The sequence below is a fragment of the Perna viridis genome, chromosome 4 (genome assembly GCF_037379345.1).
Source record: "Perna viridis isolate PV_CMFRI_1.1 ecotype Kerala chromosome 4, ASM3737934v1, whole genome shotgun sequence".
Lineage (NCBI taxonomy): Eukaryota > Metazoa > Mollusca > Bivalvia > Mytilida > Mytilidae > Perna > Perna viridis.
Genome location: NC_142448.1, coordinates 6689786 through 6706503, shown reverse-complemented (window position 1 = coordinate 6706503; position 16718 = coordinate 6689786). Strand labels below are relative to the sequence as shown.

Here is a 16718-nt window from a genome sequence, read left to right as displayed (position 1 = left end):
GATCCCCCCTGATCCTAAAAAGTTAAATTTAAATGCAAAGTTTTTGACAACTCCAAACATTTAAACATTGTAATATACATCCTTTAAGACTGTTAACAAGGTAGCATTAGGGCACTAAACTTTGAAATAAATGATGTGGCAGATACTTGGAACATAATAGATTGGGACTTAATGTATAACCACTCCCTAAGTAGTGGTAGAAAATAACAAAATCTATAGTATATATTCATCAGATCTACTTTGATTACTTCATCTCGAAAAAAAAAAATGAAAAATAAAAAAACAGTAATTCTGCTTGTATGCACTGCAGAAATCTGTCATACAATATCTATGTGATGACCTAAGTTTTAATCCTCTGACACGTTTCCTCATCGTGTGTGCCTACTTTTACAAATAGAAAATAAACCATTCATTTGGTCAATTGTCTGACACCACAACTAACCTATTTTTCATAAGGATGGAAATGAACTGATTCATATCGATAACTGCCTCATGACTAAGAAGGGAACAGAAATAGATTTGTGGATAAGTACTTTTGACAGTCAAAATTCTTTAGGTTTCAACCTACTTAGTTAAAATCTATCAGGACTAAATTGATCAAGTCATTAAATAGTAAGCTGAGACTAACAAGAATATATGTCAATGCAGCACTAACCATGTTTAGAATTCTTAAATTAGAATTATAGTTTTTGTCTAATCCATATCATGAGATACATGTACCTAGTTTCATAAAGCTGCAACTACATTGCCAAAAGAGATCTGTGACAAAACAACCCATAGATGAATGATTTAAATCTGTGATAAACAACCCATAGATGAATGATTTATATGCCCCACTTAACTGTGTCAGACATATTGGAATAAGGTATGTCTAGTATCATTGGAATAAGATATATCTAGTATCATTCACCACAACTTCCAGAACCATAGATCTATACATACTGGTATACTGTGATACATAACAAAATCTACATTGGGTAAATATATTACTTGAACTTAATTTAAGTAGGACATTCAACCAAATTTAACAAGTAACAGTCCAAACTAGACTACAATTGTCTTTTAAACAGTAAAGAATTGATTTGACAAAATATTTATGTAAAGATATAGAGTAAATGATTATATTTAAGAATTCTACAAGATATTGAAATGTCTACATGCATGTGTAAATAAATGCTGACATTTCATCTATTACACAGCTTTGTATTACCATGACAACTGGATATAAATATTCTAATAATACACACCACTATCATTTCTGATGGTTCTAGTAACAGACATTCACTTGGTCTCCTTGTACATCCTGGGGTTCTCTTCCCAAAGCTAAAAAAAAGAGAAACAGCATTATTTAACTTATCACTTCATGAACATTCTAATGCACATGGATTTTTAAGAAATTAACCTCCAGGATTCTTCCAACTTTAGATATGCTCCTTTAACAAATTATTTAAGTTGTCAATACCATGATCTACATATACAGTACTGTCAATCAATTAGAATTATGTATCACCTTTCAAAGAATAAATTCAGTTACAAAAGTAAGACTTCCTAATTCCAATCACTGCTCATCAACAAATACTAGCAAGACCTCTAATGTTTGAAAAGGACACTTATCCAAGTGAACAAATCCCCTATGACAGATCAATAGTAAAAGACGAAACTATTTTTTTCATTAACAAACAAAATCCTAACGATGGTCAATACCTAGAAATTCCTTTGGAATGGAACTCTAATCTTTTAGTATTGTCGCACAATCCGGCAATTTGTGACTCCTGGGGCAAAAGTCGATTGCCATAATTATAAACATCATATTTTCTGTTATCGCCAGATACCCTGACCAGGGTTTGTCTTAAGTTGGTATTAATTCCCTTGTTGTCATTAGATAGTTGTGAGTTTCCAATAATACATAAAATCATGATTCTAAGAACAAAGTCTCAGCATTTCACTCTTAATCTCAAAACGATTCCTTTGTATTATGCTCTATTTTTCATAACATGGCCTCTTCATTTCATTCAATGTTCTTCATATACAGAGTTTTTACAATATGTATAAATCAAATCCAATTTGAAGAGTGTCCCACTGCATTATGGTATCATGCACAGGCTAACCAACATTATAAAAATTATCTCACATAATCAGTTTATCTGGACATAATAACTCATTAGGAAAATAAAATGACATCCACAAACCACACTGATATCTACAATTTGACCTCGACATTGTATATCTCAGTCCAATGAAAGTTACTGACCTCTGAATTATTTCTGTATAAACAAGAAATGCACTAAAAAAAATGCATTTTTCAAATGTGTCTATAAAACGGCCTTTAGATACCCATACACATTCAAGGAAAATGAAGTCATAAACTGTAAAATATTCCTGGGTAAATATAAACAAAATCTGTGATTTTCTAGTTTCAATTCTCCCTATTAATGCAACACTTTCAGATATCAAAACATTGTTAATAGTTAAAGCCTTTATGTAAATAATTTACAGACAGTCCTCAAATTCTAACAAATATGGGAACCAAGTGTAAATACATAGAAGTTAAACTAACATGTCTACTTCATGGAAATAAAAAACACTGATGGTCACAAATTTTGACAGATTTGGCGATATATATGACATGAGAATGAATGATAGTAGACCTGGGTATATGGTCACCTGTTAGACCTGGTGGTACAATGACCAGACAGACAACACAGCAAAGAGCCAAAACCTCCCTTGTCCTGTTTATTTAAAATCTAATACCTTTTCAGACTACTTATAATAGACATCAGTGGCTGTTCACTTGCCTGGAAAATCAATTAATATATCTCTCTGATCACAATCTCCCTTCAAAAGGTGTCTTAATGGATTTCCTCCCTTAAAAATTAGTCTCTTAATTGATTTTTTAACAATTCTTCACTAGTGGGAAGAAAATTTTCACAATACCTGTTATATTGATGTTGTCTTTTCACATGTACAAATTACTACTGATGTCAATGTATACAATAGAAAATTTCATTCAAAAAAGCTCAGGGGTCACAACACTGTCAAAATTTCTCAGACTGAAAGTCCAAGGCCAATAACTATTTATATAGATATAACTTTACATCAAATCGAAACATATTGATCATTCCTGACATCTACAGTAAAGAATATATTCAGTGATCAACTACTGCTGACATTCTTTCAAGTATAAAAAGAAAGAGTTGGCACCTCTCTCAATACTTTTCATCAAGATTGATTGGATACCCCACAGCTGCTTTGGTTTATAAATGTAAAGAAAAATGTTTCTACTTCATATCAACTTTACTCTTTTCATCATTTTCTCTCAGTTGCCTGCATTACTTCAAGCAAGATCTACACATACTAAGTCCACAATGCCGTACACAACAGGAATGTTGAACATGAAGTCCACAATGCTGTACCCAACAGGAATGTTGAACATGAAGACCTCCTTCTTAGATCATTGTTTACCACTCAACAGAAATTCTAAGAAATAGACACTTACATGTATAATACACAAGTCATTAATATTAGTTGTCAAAACTAAGCTTGTTTGTGTTGCAGCCAAACCAGGAATATGAGGCAGTGCCTTCTCCCGAACTTTTGATGTGAACATCTTCAATATAATAGTCCCTTTCTCAACCAAACATCAAGCTTCTGACAAAATATCAAAGTAAAAATATACATGCTAGTGATTCCTGAGCAATATGATGTCAGAAATCATAAAATGCTACCACATTATTTGCCCTTCTAGGTATAGTTCCAATATAAATGGAACATATTGAAGAACATGAAGTTTGACCTGGTCACAGTACTTATAACTGTAGGCAATAAAATTGTCATATTGCCACTGACAAGTGAGAGAACCTATTTTTTATGAATGTTTAATTAAAATGCACACTATCATTGTGTGATTTTAGACATAAGAGATTAAAGGCCAAAATTAAACTCAAATTTTTTTTCCTTAAAACGTCATGCAAAATCATTAAATAATAACAGGCCAAAATCAATGTTTTACAGTCCAAGGGCAGCACATACAGCTAATACCAATATCCAGTCCAGTTAATAGAATTGGTAATGTTCACGTCATTACTTTAAAGATCCTTTTACTTAGTACGAATGCAAGTGTCTCTGATCACAACAAATGATGGCACCACACCCTTCAAAAATGAAATTTCTAATAAAAATTCTTTCCAAAAATTACTTGAACTCTGTAAGTATGGACCAAGCCAGAAACACCAAGTTATTGTACTTGAAAGTATCACTGCGAAGTTCATCAAATAACAACTGAACTAAACGTCACAGACAGTTGGTTAACCATTCAACCAACTAATTCAGCTATGACACACCAACACTGGCAAGACTCTGAACAATGTTAAGTACAAAAATCTACCTTTTTATGGACCAACTGTGTTTCACTGAACCAGCTTATATTTGAATCATAGCCCTAGAAAATCATCGGGCACTTTGACTATCATAATATTATAATTATTGTTCAGATCAATTTTTATAAAGTCCACTTAAACAGAAAAAAAAAATACTACATCTGATTATTCAAGCTATCTTCATAAAAGCAGTACTGCTGAGGTAGCATTAAGAAAATATGTCCAACTGGTCAAGCAGGCAAGTTTTGCCTAAACAGGCCATGAGTAAAGTTTACCTGCCCTTATGATATACTGAACGGCGAAAAAATATTCCTTTGGGGGAATGGCACCTACATTGTAGTAATTTCTGGCCCCTTGTTCTTAATTCCGTTGGGGGAATGGCACCTACATTGTAGTAATTTCTGGCCCCTTGTTCTTAATTCCTTTGGGGGAATGGCACATTGTAGTTTCTGGCCCACTGTTCTTACTTCCTTTGGGGGAATGGCACCTAGTAATTTCTGGCCCCTTGTTCTTACTTCCTTTGGAGGAAAGGCACCTTGTAGTTTTTGGCCCCTTTTTCTTACTTCCTTTGGGGGAATGGCACCTTGTAATTTCTGGCTCCTTGTTATTACTTCCCTTGGGGAATTGGCACCTTGTTGTTTCTGGCCCCTTGTTTTTACTTCCTTTGTGGCAATGGCGCCTTGTAGTTTCTGGCCCCTTGTTATTACTTTCTTTGGGGGATCGGCACCTCGTTGTTTCTGGCCCCTTGTTTTTACTTCCTTTGGTGGGGGGGATGGCACCTTGTAGTTTCTGGCCCCTACATAAATATTAAGTCAAGTCTTCCTTTAGTGCTGTGGCACATTGTAGTTAAATTCATATGAGATCCATTCACTTTTACTACAGTGATTGTCTGGTCATAAGGAAAGTGCTTGTTATAGGCCCGTTTTTTACCCCAAATAAAAAAAAGTTCAAGTCAAAACCTTGTTATTAACTTTCATATACAGTCGAACTTCACTCGCTCAAAATCAGATGGCTCGAACACCCGGGATATAATTTGAACATAATTCAAAGTACCAAAATTTTCTCCTATATAATCAATATAAATAACCTTGGGTTTCTCGACTTCGATTTCTCAACAACTCAAACTGACTAGTCGGTCCGTTCGGTAATAAATCTTAGTGGATAACCCTCACTAACTCGAACTCGTCAGCCATTTTGTCAGTTTGGGTAATAAAAGGTATGAAAAACTGAAACTCTATCATTAATCAGTGTCATTTTAGTTAATTACAGGTAATATTTAAGTCATCACTAATTAGGTAGTTTTGATCTTAACATAAAACTGATTGAAGTTCGAGAATGTACCGAAGTCGGTATGATGAAACCATGAAAGAAAATCGAATGTAAACAAATTATTGACCAATTGACCGGCACTCTGATTGTTTTTAAAAGAAAATACAGCATTTTTAATGTCCACAAATCAACATAATCTTCCGAAAGCGAATGAAAAAGATCCACGATCTAACACAACTTCCGAGAAAGTAAGCAATTTCTAACCATAAAGTCGAACTTGGACCGGCAACGAAAGAAATCTGAAAATATATACGAACTTCAATTTCTCGAACTCCTGATAACTTGAACACATTTCAATGGTCCCTTGGAGTTCGAGCTACCAAGGTTTGACTGTAGATCAACCAACTAATATTCAAGTTATCACATGAAAGTGTCTACAGACAACGACACATGTGAAGATGACACTGACAACAACAACACAGACACCAGTGCCATACTATTATAGGATTAAAAAAAATAAAAAACAAAGAATAAGCAAAGGATTACATCCCCCGTCATGTAACTTTATCAAATGACCATGAAATTATCCATTACAGGGGTATAGATCCTAGGGTGTTTACTACGAAGTTTTGCAAAGACAGACTGCTAAATCATGAGACGGAAGAACAAGACTTCACTGGTTAAGGAGATCTCACCAATTATATTTAACAGACAGCTTATTTGATCACTTCATCTCACATAATAAACTTGTAATTAGATCTTTTTAAAAATTTATTATAATCAAACCTAAGGATAAATACAAACATTCACTTAAGGTTACAGGTGCATTCACTCAACTTGTATTCTAAGCTTTGATGTCCCAGGGTCTCATCTTGTCTAACTTTGACGAGTTTGAAGCAGGTAAATCTCTGGAATTTGGCACAGTTCAGCAATATCTCAACATGAAGTTTTGATATTATTTTCTTCAAGGTTGAAAAAACATTAGATCGATGCTAATGATCATTAAATTGTCTCACAAACTGTGATAAAGATTTAATTTTAGATGAAATTTGGAAAGAACATTAGATTTGGGAAAGATACATTTCTTCAAAAGCAGCAATAATCTATTTTATTGTATAATTAACTGTTTGTATTTGAACAGATCATAACAAAATCTTTATCCCAAGAGGTTTTTACAGTTTTTAAAACATCAAAATGGACAGATAATTTTCAGAATAGTAATCAGAATGGGACATAAGCACTATACATACCTGTTTTTACATTGAGTTCAGACAATACATGTTCAGTCAATACATCATTCAATGTTTTGATTTTTTGTATGCCACTAACAAATGAGCAAACAGTGTCATTTGCCAATTCTGATTTGACATCTTTTAGAATTATATAAGAGAATACTTCACTGCAAATACCTTTGATGCCTAATTTCACGACCTCTTTGCTATGAAGCAGGCTCCTAAGTTTTAGCCATCTTTAATTTTATGACTGTAACTTAAAGACTTAAAGAAAACTACAGCAAAAAGTGTAATGTTGACATTCCACTATCCTCAGGAATAAAACAAAAGTTAAAACCTTGAAAAAATTACCTGTTGTAAAAATGGATTGGAGGTCAACTATAATCTGAACATTACATAATTTTTTTTTTCAATCAAGTTTTTTTTTTTTACAAAAAGATATACAGCTATATGTAATTAGATTGGAGCAATATAATCCTTCCCTTTTGTATACATGTAGTTTTAGTACAAGGATGTGATGTAAAATTGCTTCGTTAATCTGCTTAAAGGGGGATAACTCAAATACCTCTCTAAACACGAAATATACAAGGAAGATTGACCTTATTTTTCTGAGAAACTAACACACTTTTAACTAAATTTAGATTAAATACACCTGGTACTAAGTATCAATACATTGCATAAATGGTCAAATATATGATTAACAGGAGTGGGAACCCTATTGGTCAATCTATCAGTGTATTTACTCAGAAAAGAAAAATAACAGGCACACTTAATTTAAACATCTGTTCTGGATGAAAAGAAAAACAGAATATCCTTGAAACCATATGGTTACCTTGAGGATGCCAATATGTTATAGATATTTCTGGTCATTTTACCTACCTAAACACAATATTTTCTTGGAGAATCTAGGTCAATCTGTTAAAGGGATCAAGTAGCTGAGTATACATTTAATGTCCAATATGGTTTTAGGCTTTGAGTATAAGGAACAGATCTTTAAACATGTTATCCTTGACTTCTTAGAACACTCACTCTATGCCTGAGCTTAACTTTAAAACGAACACTTCCAGAATCCAAATTCAACATAACACTTTTGAGTAATGCATGTAACAGACTACCTTACTACTACATGTATATTGTATATCATTGATGCTTCGTCCTTAGACTTGCTACAAGTTTCTCTGTATTGATATTTTACGAAATGTTTACTATACATGTATTTTGTGGCTGCTAGTTTTTGTAGATTCTTTCATGTGAACATACTCACAGGTATTAATTTTCAAAGTTTAAAAAATGATTAGTGTTATAAAAAGCTTAAAATCAATTTTGCTGGTACTATCTATCGTGATTTTCTGCTCGACATGGAAATAGCGAAAATTAGTACATTTACTGTATATCTACAGTGTTAAATATAAAAACCATCTTTGTACTGCAGATGAATAGGGAATGAATAATGATTTTTTATAAAAGAATACTGGTGTGTATATTTAAGAGAGACTAGTCTACTTAGTACCTATTAACCAGATTCAAATCCACTTCCATCTCAACAATACAGATATTAATACCATTGCAGAATTTAACAAGACATCAGTTCTGAATGAATGTCCACCCTATCTGCCAAATTCTAAATTGGTACATACCAAAATGAATTAAAAGTGCCCCCTGAGAATATTATAAACAGGTTACAACACTTCACTACCCAGAGAATTTTTAATTGAAACCTGGAATGTGACCAGCAGCATCTCTCTCATATAATACCAGACATAAATTTGGTTCAATTCCCAGAATCCATCAATACATTTTATCTCATTAAAAGTTTAAACCTATTTCTACCTCCTTTAAAAAATCAGCACATGTTTTGCAGACAGATATGCATGCAAACAGAGTTCCAATATCATCAATATAGATTTTGTGTGTCTACACCAACATATGGCTTCTAGCCAGCTGTTCTGTTCATAACTGCCAAAAATAATCTACAATAACAGACTAATCCACTGATATTAAATCATTTGTAATAACCTACATGTACTATCTCATCTACATGTATTTAGTCTGTTAATACTTATATTTAGTCTTGATCATTAAAGTTTTTATTAAAAATTGAATAAGTTTTTCTGTAACATTTTTTACATAAATTTTCAAAGTATTTTTTTTAAGTTACAATGATGTACTGTTTCAGGGTTCTTCAAATGTGAATGAATGACTATACATATGAACTTACAAAGGACGGACAGCCAAATTTAGAATCCCTCTGTATAAACAAAGATAAAATTCCATCACTCCTTAATCTAGAACTGAGGCTGAATTAAGTACTTGCCTACTAACCTAACAAAATTAGATATAACAGGAGCAATTGACCACTTGCTTTGGAAGAAGCCAACATAGGAGCAAATCTACTCTTTATTGGACCTACTAATTATTACATTCAGACACTACATGCAGTATTTATTAAGGGACACTTCTTAAAAGCCAATCATATTTCAGCCTTTATGTTTGAGAATGCAGATTAGTTTCCTTCAGTGATGTGTGCTACTCTCTTGCTTTGAAACAGTAATCCCCACTTTGTGACATTAAAGATATTTGTATTCAGTATAAACTCTGATCCATAATTATCCAGTTCTACTGGCCTTTTCATTGAAAGAAGTTCTATGGAATGGACCCTGGCTATAAACTGATGAAGGATAGAATCTGGCTGACCAAGGTTATTGAGGAAAAAATCAAGGATGCCAAACAGGTCATTCTAACAGAGTGGCTGAGCAATAAGTTGACTGAATTTTAATAAAAATTGGCAAATCTGTAAAAAAAAAACATTATAAGTAGCACTTCAGCTCTATACTCCTTCTTTTACTATATATCATCCATTCAAATCATCACTTCAGACTTGCTCTATACTCCTTCTCTTACTATATATCATCCATTCAAATCATCACTTCAGACTTGCTCTATACTCCTTCTCTTACTATATATCATCCATTCAAATCAGCCAGTTCTTTATTACCAATATTTCAACTTATTTCATGGACATTCTATTGGGGAATCAATCATGTCTTTAAGACTCAAATTAACAGGACTTGACTTCAGTGCTATAAATTAAAGAAACTAATCAGTATAAAAAAAATCAATAGTAACATTTTTATACATCCTAGTGAAACCTTTTCTTGAGAAAATAGGCAAATCTTTATACTTAGTCAAAGACCAGACCACAGTAATCATATCCTACTGACAAATCAACGTCATATTCAATATTTACTAACAAACTGTCATCTGTGAATCATATTACTATATCAACATATACATCAATGGTATATTAGGATAATTCCCATGGTCTACAGAAGCTGAGGTGGAACATTTCTGATTCAAGGGGTACCATTTAAATTCATAATTTGGTTATTGTGAACCAATTAGACTAATAATAATCTGAATTTATATATTTTATGCAAACTTAATCTTTCTATCAAAAATTTGCAACTGTTATTATTATAGTATCTATTTACACTCGGCCATTACAATACTAAGTACAATTAGTTATGACAATTATCTTAATTATCATTGTAAATTATTACCAGCATAGTCGGTGATCTCATCCATTAGTATTACTCATCACACAGTATAGTATCATCTTTCTTAACACAGTTCCACAAGATAACCTATCTTTATTTAAGTAAAATATTCCATAAATCCTACAATACTCACTTAATGTGGAAAACAGATCAATTTTTCATAAACTAGTTTCCCAGGCCAATATTTCAAGTGACCTCAAAACAGATTCTGGAGTCCTGATCACCCCCCCCCACCCCATTTTAAATTACATACAAGTATAAAATCATAAATATCCAAATTTACCTGATGAATTCCACTTCTTGTATCATGTCTGCCATTTAGCCTCCTTTTTAAAAATTACTCAATTAACATTATATCCAAATTTTCAAATTCACAATCTCAACTTCAACTACGGTACTCCAAATCTGATTTAAAAGACAGAATTTTAACACCACTTCACACGTAAAATCCTACATTTCTAATGAAATTCATTTATACTCCAACTCCATGACAATAGAACAAGTACAAATGTAAGAGACAAAGCAATGGCACCAAAATTACATCACATCTCTCTTCAATCACATGATATATTTATTGTTTTGCCATCCCATAATAACTGCACCTTCCTGCACAGAGAGAGGAAGCATGGAAAGTCTTCAAGCACCATGTTAATATACTTCTTAATTTTTTTTCAAGTGGTTTGTGCCCTCATTAAAACAAAGATCCTGTGTTTAACGGTTTAGATCAACTTTCCACTCGAGGAGTTCCTATGCCATAAAGTAATGACTTCAGCTAATGACCCCAATGCTCCATACTTATCACAATCTTTCAGTTTCCAGTTACAATTATCAAGCTGGGATGTAAAAGATCTCTATATGCCTTTCTCATCTTTTTACCAGTAGATTGTATATAATCAAATGTTATCATCAAAACTTGTCAATGAGACTTCAGTTTAAAAGTTCATCCCAAAATCACAGACTCTCAAACCTGCAGTCCATCAATTTGTAGATCATTGATGTGGCTTGCTAAATCATTTTTTTTTTTCTAAATTGCAAGACATCCAAACTTTGTTCATACTCTATCAAAAGAATCAATTCTATAATAAAGTCAATTTTCCACACCAGCCAGAGAAATGAGTTCAAATAATTATCCGCAAGCTTCCATCTCGTCAAATCTAAATTAGTATCATTTCCTTTAAAACAGATATAAAAAAAAATCTATTTCCATAAAACTGAGAAAAGTTAATTCACATGATCCCATGATTCCAACAAAAGTCAAACATAACGACAGTTCTTATCTGCTCCAAATCCAATTTAAACAAAATTCACATGAAATTTGTATATCTAAATATGGATCCCATAAAATAAAAGTATAGAAGATCCAGTAATTAGTGCAATATCATATGGAATAGATGCACAGATACAGTTTTTCTAAACAATGATGAAAAACACAATTTAAACCTTTCAAACTTTGATTATAATCCATAGAGAAAATCAGAACCACAAAGCTTTCCTCATCATTTCCCACAGTGACTAACAAAACATCCTGAATTCTCATGTGAATTTCAAAATGTATATATCCCCTGTCTAAATGCTAAGTGACCTATCAACATGAGAAATATCCAGCAGAGATTTCAAACCCCTAACAGTAGATAAAGGGGAGATAATCAGTGATGATCCTTTAAGCTTATTAATAAACATGATGATAAATCTGTTTGATCTGTGATAATTGTCATAGTTGAATAATTTTACCTACTCCCCCATTTAGTTATCATCTGGACAAGCACTTATGGGATAATTGTCTGTTAATAAAGAAAACATGTCAGGAGATAATAAACTTTATGATATACATGAAGTCACTGCCAACTTTACACAATTAATACACACTATAAAATGATGACTTGTCTGGATAATATCAATTAACGGTTATTAATGACTGCTTTGGTATTTATGGATTATTATTAATATTTACTGAAATTATAGAGGCTACTTCTATTGAACTGTCAGTGACTAAGTTTTATCTTGTTTCAGCAAATAATTTCAATCATGATTTTTTTTTATCAATGCATGTAAAGCTTCTTTCTTACCACAAAACAAAATTAGAAACCAAGTGGTGCAAGTACCACACAAAAATGATTTGATCAATGCTTTCTTCAACAAACTACATTAGAACTGAACTATCGTGTAAAATTGGGTAAGACCAACAAATAAAACTTTTTACTGCAATGATGACAAGGCAAAAGAAAAAAGAAATATACTTCCTTTTACCTTCTTTCTATGAATTTACAAGAATTCCAAAAATGCATAGTACATTTTTTATGTATTTCATAATCATACTTGTAATCAATACGTTTAGCTGGACAACTGTGAGTGAATTAGTACAATGATATATCATTGGCCTAATATTACATGGTATAATGCCAGAGACCTTTTGTTTCACATGTGTAATGTACCATCAAAGTGACATCTAAAGTTTCATAGTCATAATATTAATTTCAGAATTCTCACAGGTATTTTTTATATATATATATATATATCAACAACAGGTGTCTCTACAGGTTCCTAACAAAATGATTAGGACAGATGTGACACCAACAAGGAAGGAAAGCTTTCAGTGGTAGCTGTTCAAACCAAGTCTTATATTTATCAAAAGAACAAAACAGTAGTTGTTTTTCAATTCACCAAAATAACAGCAAGAATATAATCAGTGTAAACCTTTTATATAGCAACCATCCAGAATAACGTTAAAACAACATGAGCATGTTAAGCGTTGTTTAAGAGTAGTATATATGAACAGGTGAATCTAAAAAAATAGCTACATCTAAGACCAAAGCCAACATGATAGGTAAAAAAAATCACCAAAAACCTGATAAACCAGTGTTAACACATAACTGTGATGATTCCTGTAACACAACAATTTAGGATCCTAAGAGCTCTGGTCTTTAAAATTTTAGAAACTGTATTTTTCATAGTTAAAGTAGTTCTTCCTGCCGACTTGGCTTTATTTTAAGTTACTGAAACAAACCAACATAGAACTTACCGAGCAGATTTAGATCTATAGGATATTTTCCTTTGCATTCCCATTAATACATGTATTATGGAATGAAGTCACTACAAAGTGAGTAGTTTTAGATTAACATTCCATACACAGGTCCATTAAAAGTCAGGAGGCTTGTAACTTACTCCATCATTTTTAAGAGTGAAATTACAAACTCTGTTTTCTGTTACATACAATGATCATTGAAGTTCAATACCTTCTCCTCAAATTATTGTCTACATTTTCTGTCCATGTATCAAGTGTCTACTAAATATAACTCTTAACTCTAGCCTAGCTGTCAAATTGACTCCAACCTTTGACCAAATAATGTTTCTTTAAAAGAGATACGTAAATTTCTACCATTTATAACTTTGTTTTGTTATAAACCAAGGCTAAAGAGACTTATCAACCATTTGAGTCTACATTATGACACTTCAGTTTTTGACCATTAAAAGTATTAGATGAAAGTTTTAAATAGTAAGGAGAGATAACTTCTACATTGTTTTTAGTAGTAAGGGAAGATAACTTCTACATTGTTTTAAATAGTAGGTGAAGATAACTTCTACATTGTTTTAAATAGTAGGTAAAGATAACTTCTACATTGAAGCAACCATACCGTAAATCATAGTAAAAAAAAAAAAAACACATGAAAACTTGTACCCTCTGAAATACCTTCAGATAACCACAAAATATAATACCAATAAACATTACCAACTGAACAAAACCTGCAAAATTTAGCAACTACCAAAATAAACCAGCCAATTTGACAAAGGAAGTGTCCATCTTGATACTACACAGTATAACTTTAAATCAAGATGTGATAATTTATGTATCTGAGGGTCAAACCAGGATACCTTCCAATAAAAGGTGTAGGATTCCAGAAAAAGATGAGGTACATTCTTATATTACAAACCCCTGATGAACTTGGATTAGGTTTTTGATATACAATGTACAGAAATACAGTAAATTTGCCTGTAATAATCTAGAACTTTGTGATTCACTACTGAACTGGTTGTTATTTGTATACCAGTATCTGTAAAAGTTTTTGTTCTAACTTTCTTTGATGTACAGTGGACATACCTTGAAAAGTTCTGTTTATATCTGGTTACCATAATTCCAACAGAAAAAATCCATTTTACAATAAATACTGGACTGTGACAAAATACTAAACAGTCTTTCTAACATTTCTTTGTAGATTATATCCAGACTCACCAATTGAGATGCCATTGTTTTATGTAACTAGAAACAACTAGAGAAAATCCAGATTCACCTACATCTCAATGTATACAGTTAAGTTTAATGCTATGAAAAATTTGCATTTTGGATAGTTTCCATTTCTCCCTTTTGTGAAAGAGAGTGGTGATTAATTTCTTTAGATAGAAAAAGTAAACAAATATTTAACACCTAGTCCTTGACCATCTATGGTCTATTGTCATATATCATAACCACTAGAGAGTTATTAATCAAGTTCTCCAATGCCATTTTAACCTGGTCATTTTAGTACACATGTACTGTGTTATTATTGTAAAAGCAGTAAAATGTGACAAAAAACAGAAAAATATAGCTCTTTTTTTGGGTGAAATTCAACCCTCTCTATGTCCAAAAGTTTTGTCAATTTTAGGAAATCATTGCTTTCAAGACCTGCAATCATTTATTAGCATCAACAACAAAAATATAAGATTAATTCACATAAAACATTTATTTTCTGTATAAAGATTAGTGACAATTCTCTTTATTTGGCGCATCTGCCTGGAATTGTGAGCAACTTGGCATCTGTAGTTAAAATATACCTGCTAAAAGCTTTGCACATACTAGGCAGCCATAGCACTTCCCCAAAAGTGACTGTTTAATAAAGGTTCAAATGATTATTTACAGAAATATGCCCCTGTTCAACTTAAAGGAGAACATACTATTGTGCAAGTCATAAATATTGAAACTAATCTGTTAAATATTCATGAAAATTAAATGGAAACAAAATGATTTTCTTTTCTTAATTAATTAATCGAGATTTGAAATTACGAAATTTGAATTTCATGTGCCACCATGATCGGTTGAACTGTGACGTCACAAAGTCGGTTTGTAAAGTGAAAGTAAATAGGTAAGTGATTACAATGTCCAAAGACATTGCAAATTTGGGACTTTTAAGCAAATGTCAGACATCATTGACAAACAATGGGATTTGCAGACAGATGACTAGTATTTGTAAAGAAAATCTTATGGCTGCTTCCGAAAAATAATCGTGTTACTGGTAAAAAAATTTTTTTAGAACATTTCTCTTTTATCATTCGTGCAATTGTAAGCTTGACAAGTCACTGTGTTTTAGTGATTAGATAAACAGGATCGTAGAAATATTTACGGAATATTCTTTGTTTACATATTACTTGCAGTACTTGTATCAGTACTAATCCGACTTAGTGACGTCACGAGCCAATCAGAAGCTATTGGTAAAAATCAATAAAATCTGGCTATGATCTTCCTTCAGATCGGAGAGTTCTGCAAGATGGCTATCCACTAATATTTCAAGGATTTTGGACTTTGCATAGCCCTGAGCATTTTATAAAAGCGCATTTTGTGTTAAAGGTTATTTATTTTTGTTTACATGGTTATGATTTATCATAAGAGCCTACAATAAGTAATGTAATACTTTGCCTATTTAGATATTAATATGCATATACATTCATAATAAAACAAAGATATAAATACCCTCTTCATTTACTGCTATTATAATGTACCATGAAAACAATAAATAATCTTTTGTGAAATGTAAATGTCAATATTGACTTCACTGTTGTACATCTGTACAGTGATTACACATCATTAATCTCATACTTAGTTAAACCTGGTCTTTAGTAAGTGACCCCTGTCAACAAGGTTAACCCCTAGGGTTATGAATTTCTTACTTGTCAAAAATATCAAAATAATTAGGTGAAAATCAAAGGAATTTCAGTCAGACAGTTTCTTTAATAAATTATTTTTTACCTAATTATTGACCTTAATATTTTACTGTACATTTGAGTATAACTGGTCCTTTATAAAAAGAGCTCTTAGTTTGTTCTCCACACAGACTTACAGACTTTGATGTAAATGTGATCAGTCTTGACATAATCAATTACACAGTGTTTTAGTCAATAGCAATTTACAGCTGAAAATGTTCAGTTTTTGTTTCTAAAACATCCAATGTTTTACAAAGCAGTAGTCTACTTTGACATCATAATTGTGAGATGGAGGGGGAACAAAATTCAGGAAGGTTTTATTTTAAAATCACAGT

General features: G+C 32.1%; 1 protein-coding gene across 13 annotated transcripts in view; it reads right to left on the bottom strand.

The window, feature by feature from the left end:
* The window catches only part of LOC148618662 (rap guanine nucleotide exchange factor 6-like), a 68091-nt gene that overhangs the window by 36007 nt on the left and 15366 nt on the right, over positions 1-16718 (bottom strand). For 10 of the 13 annotated variants that reach the window (XM_088577783.1, XM_088577789.1, XM_088577792.1 and 7 more), the window contains one exon: positions 1248-1323. In XM_088577783.1, coding sequence (XP_088433909.1) covers positions 1248-1323 — 76 coding nt within the window. Of the gene's footprint in view, positions 1-1247; positions 1324-10717; positions 12086-13453; positions 13513-16718 lie in introns of those variants that run through there. The other 3 variants (XM_088577785.1, XM_088577788.1, XM_088577786.1) reach the window with 3 other exon arrangements.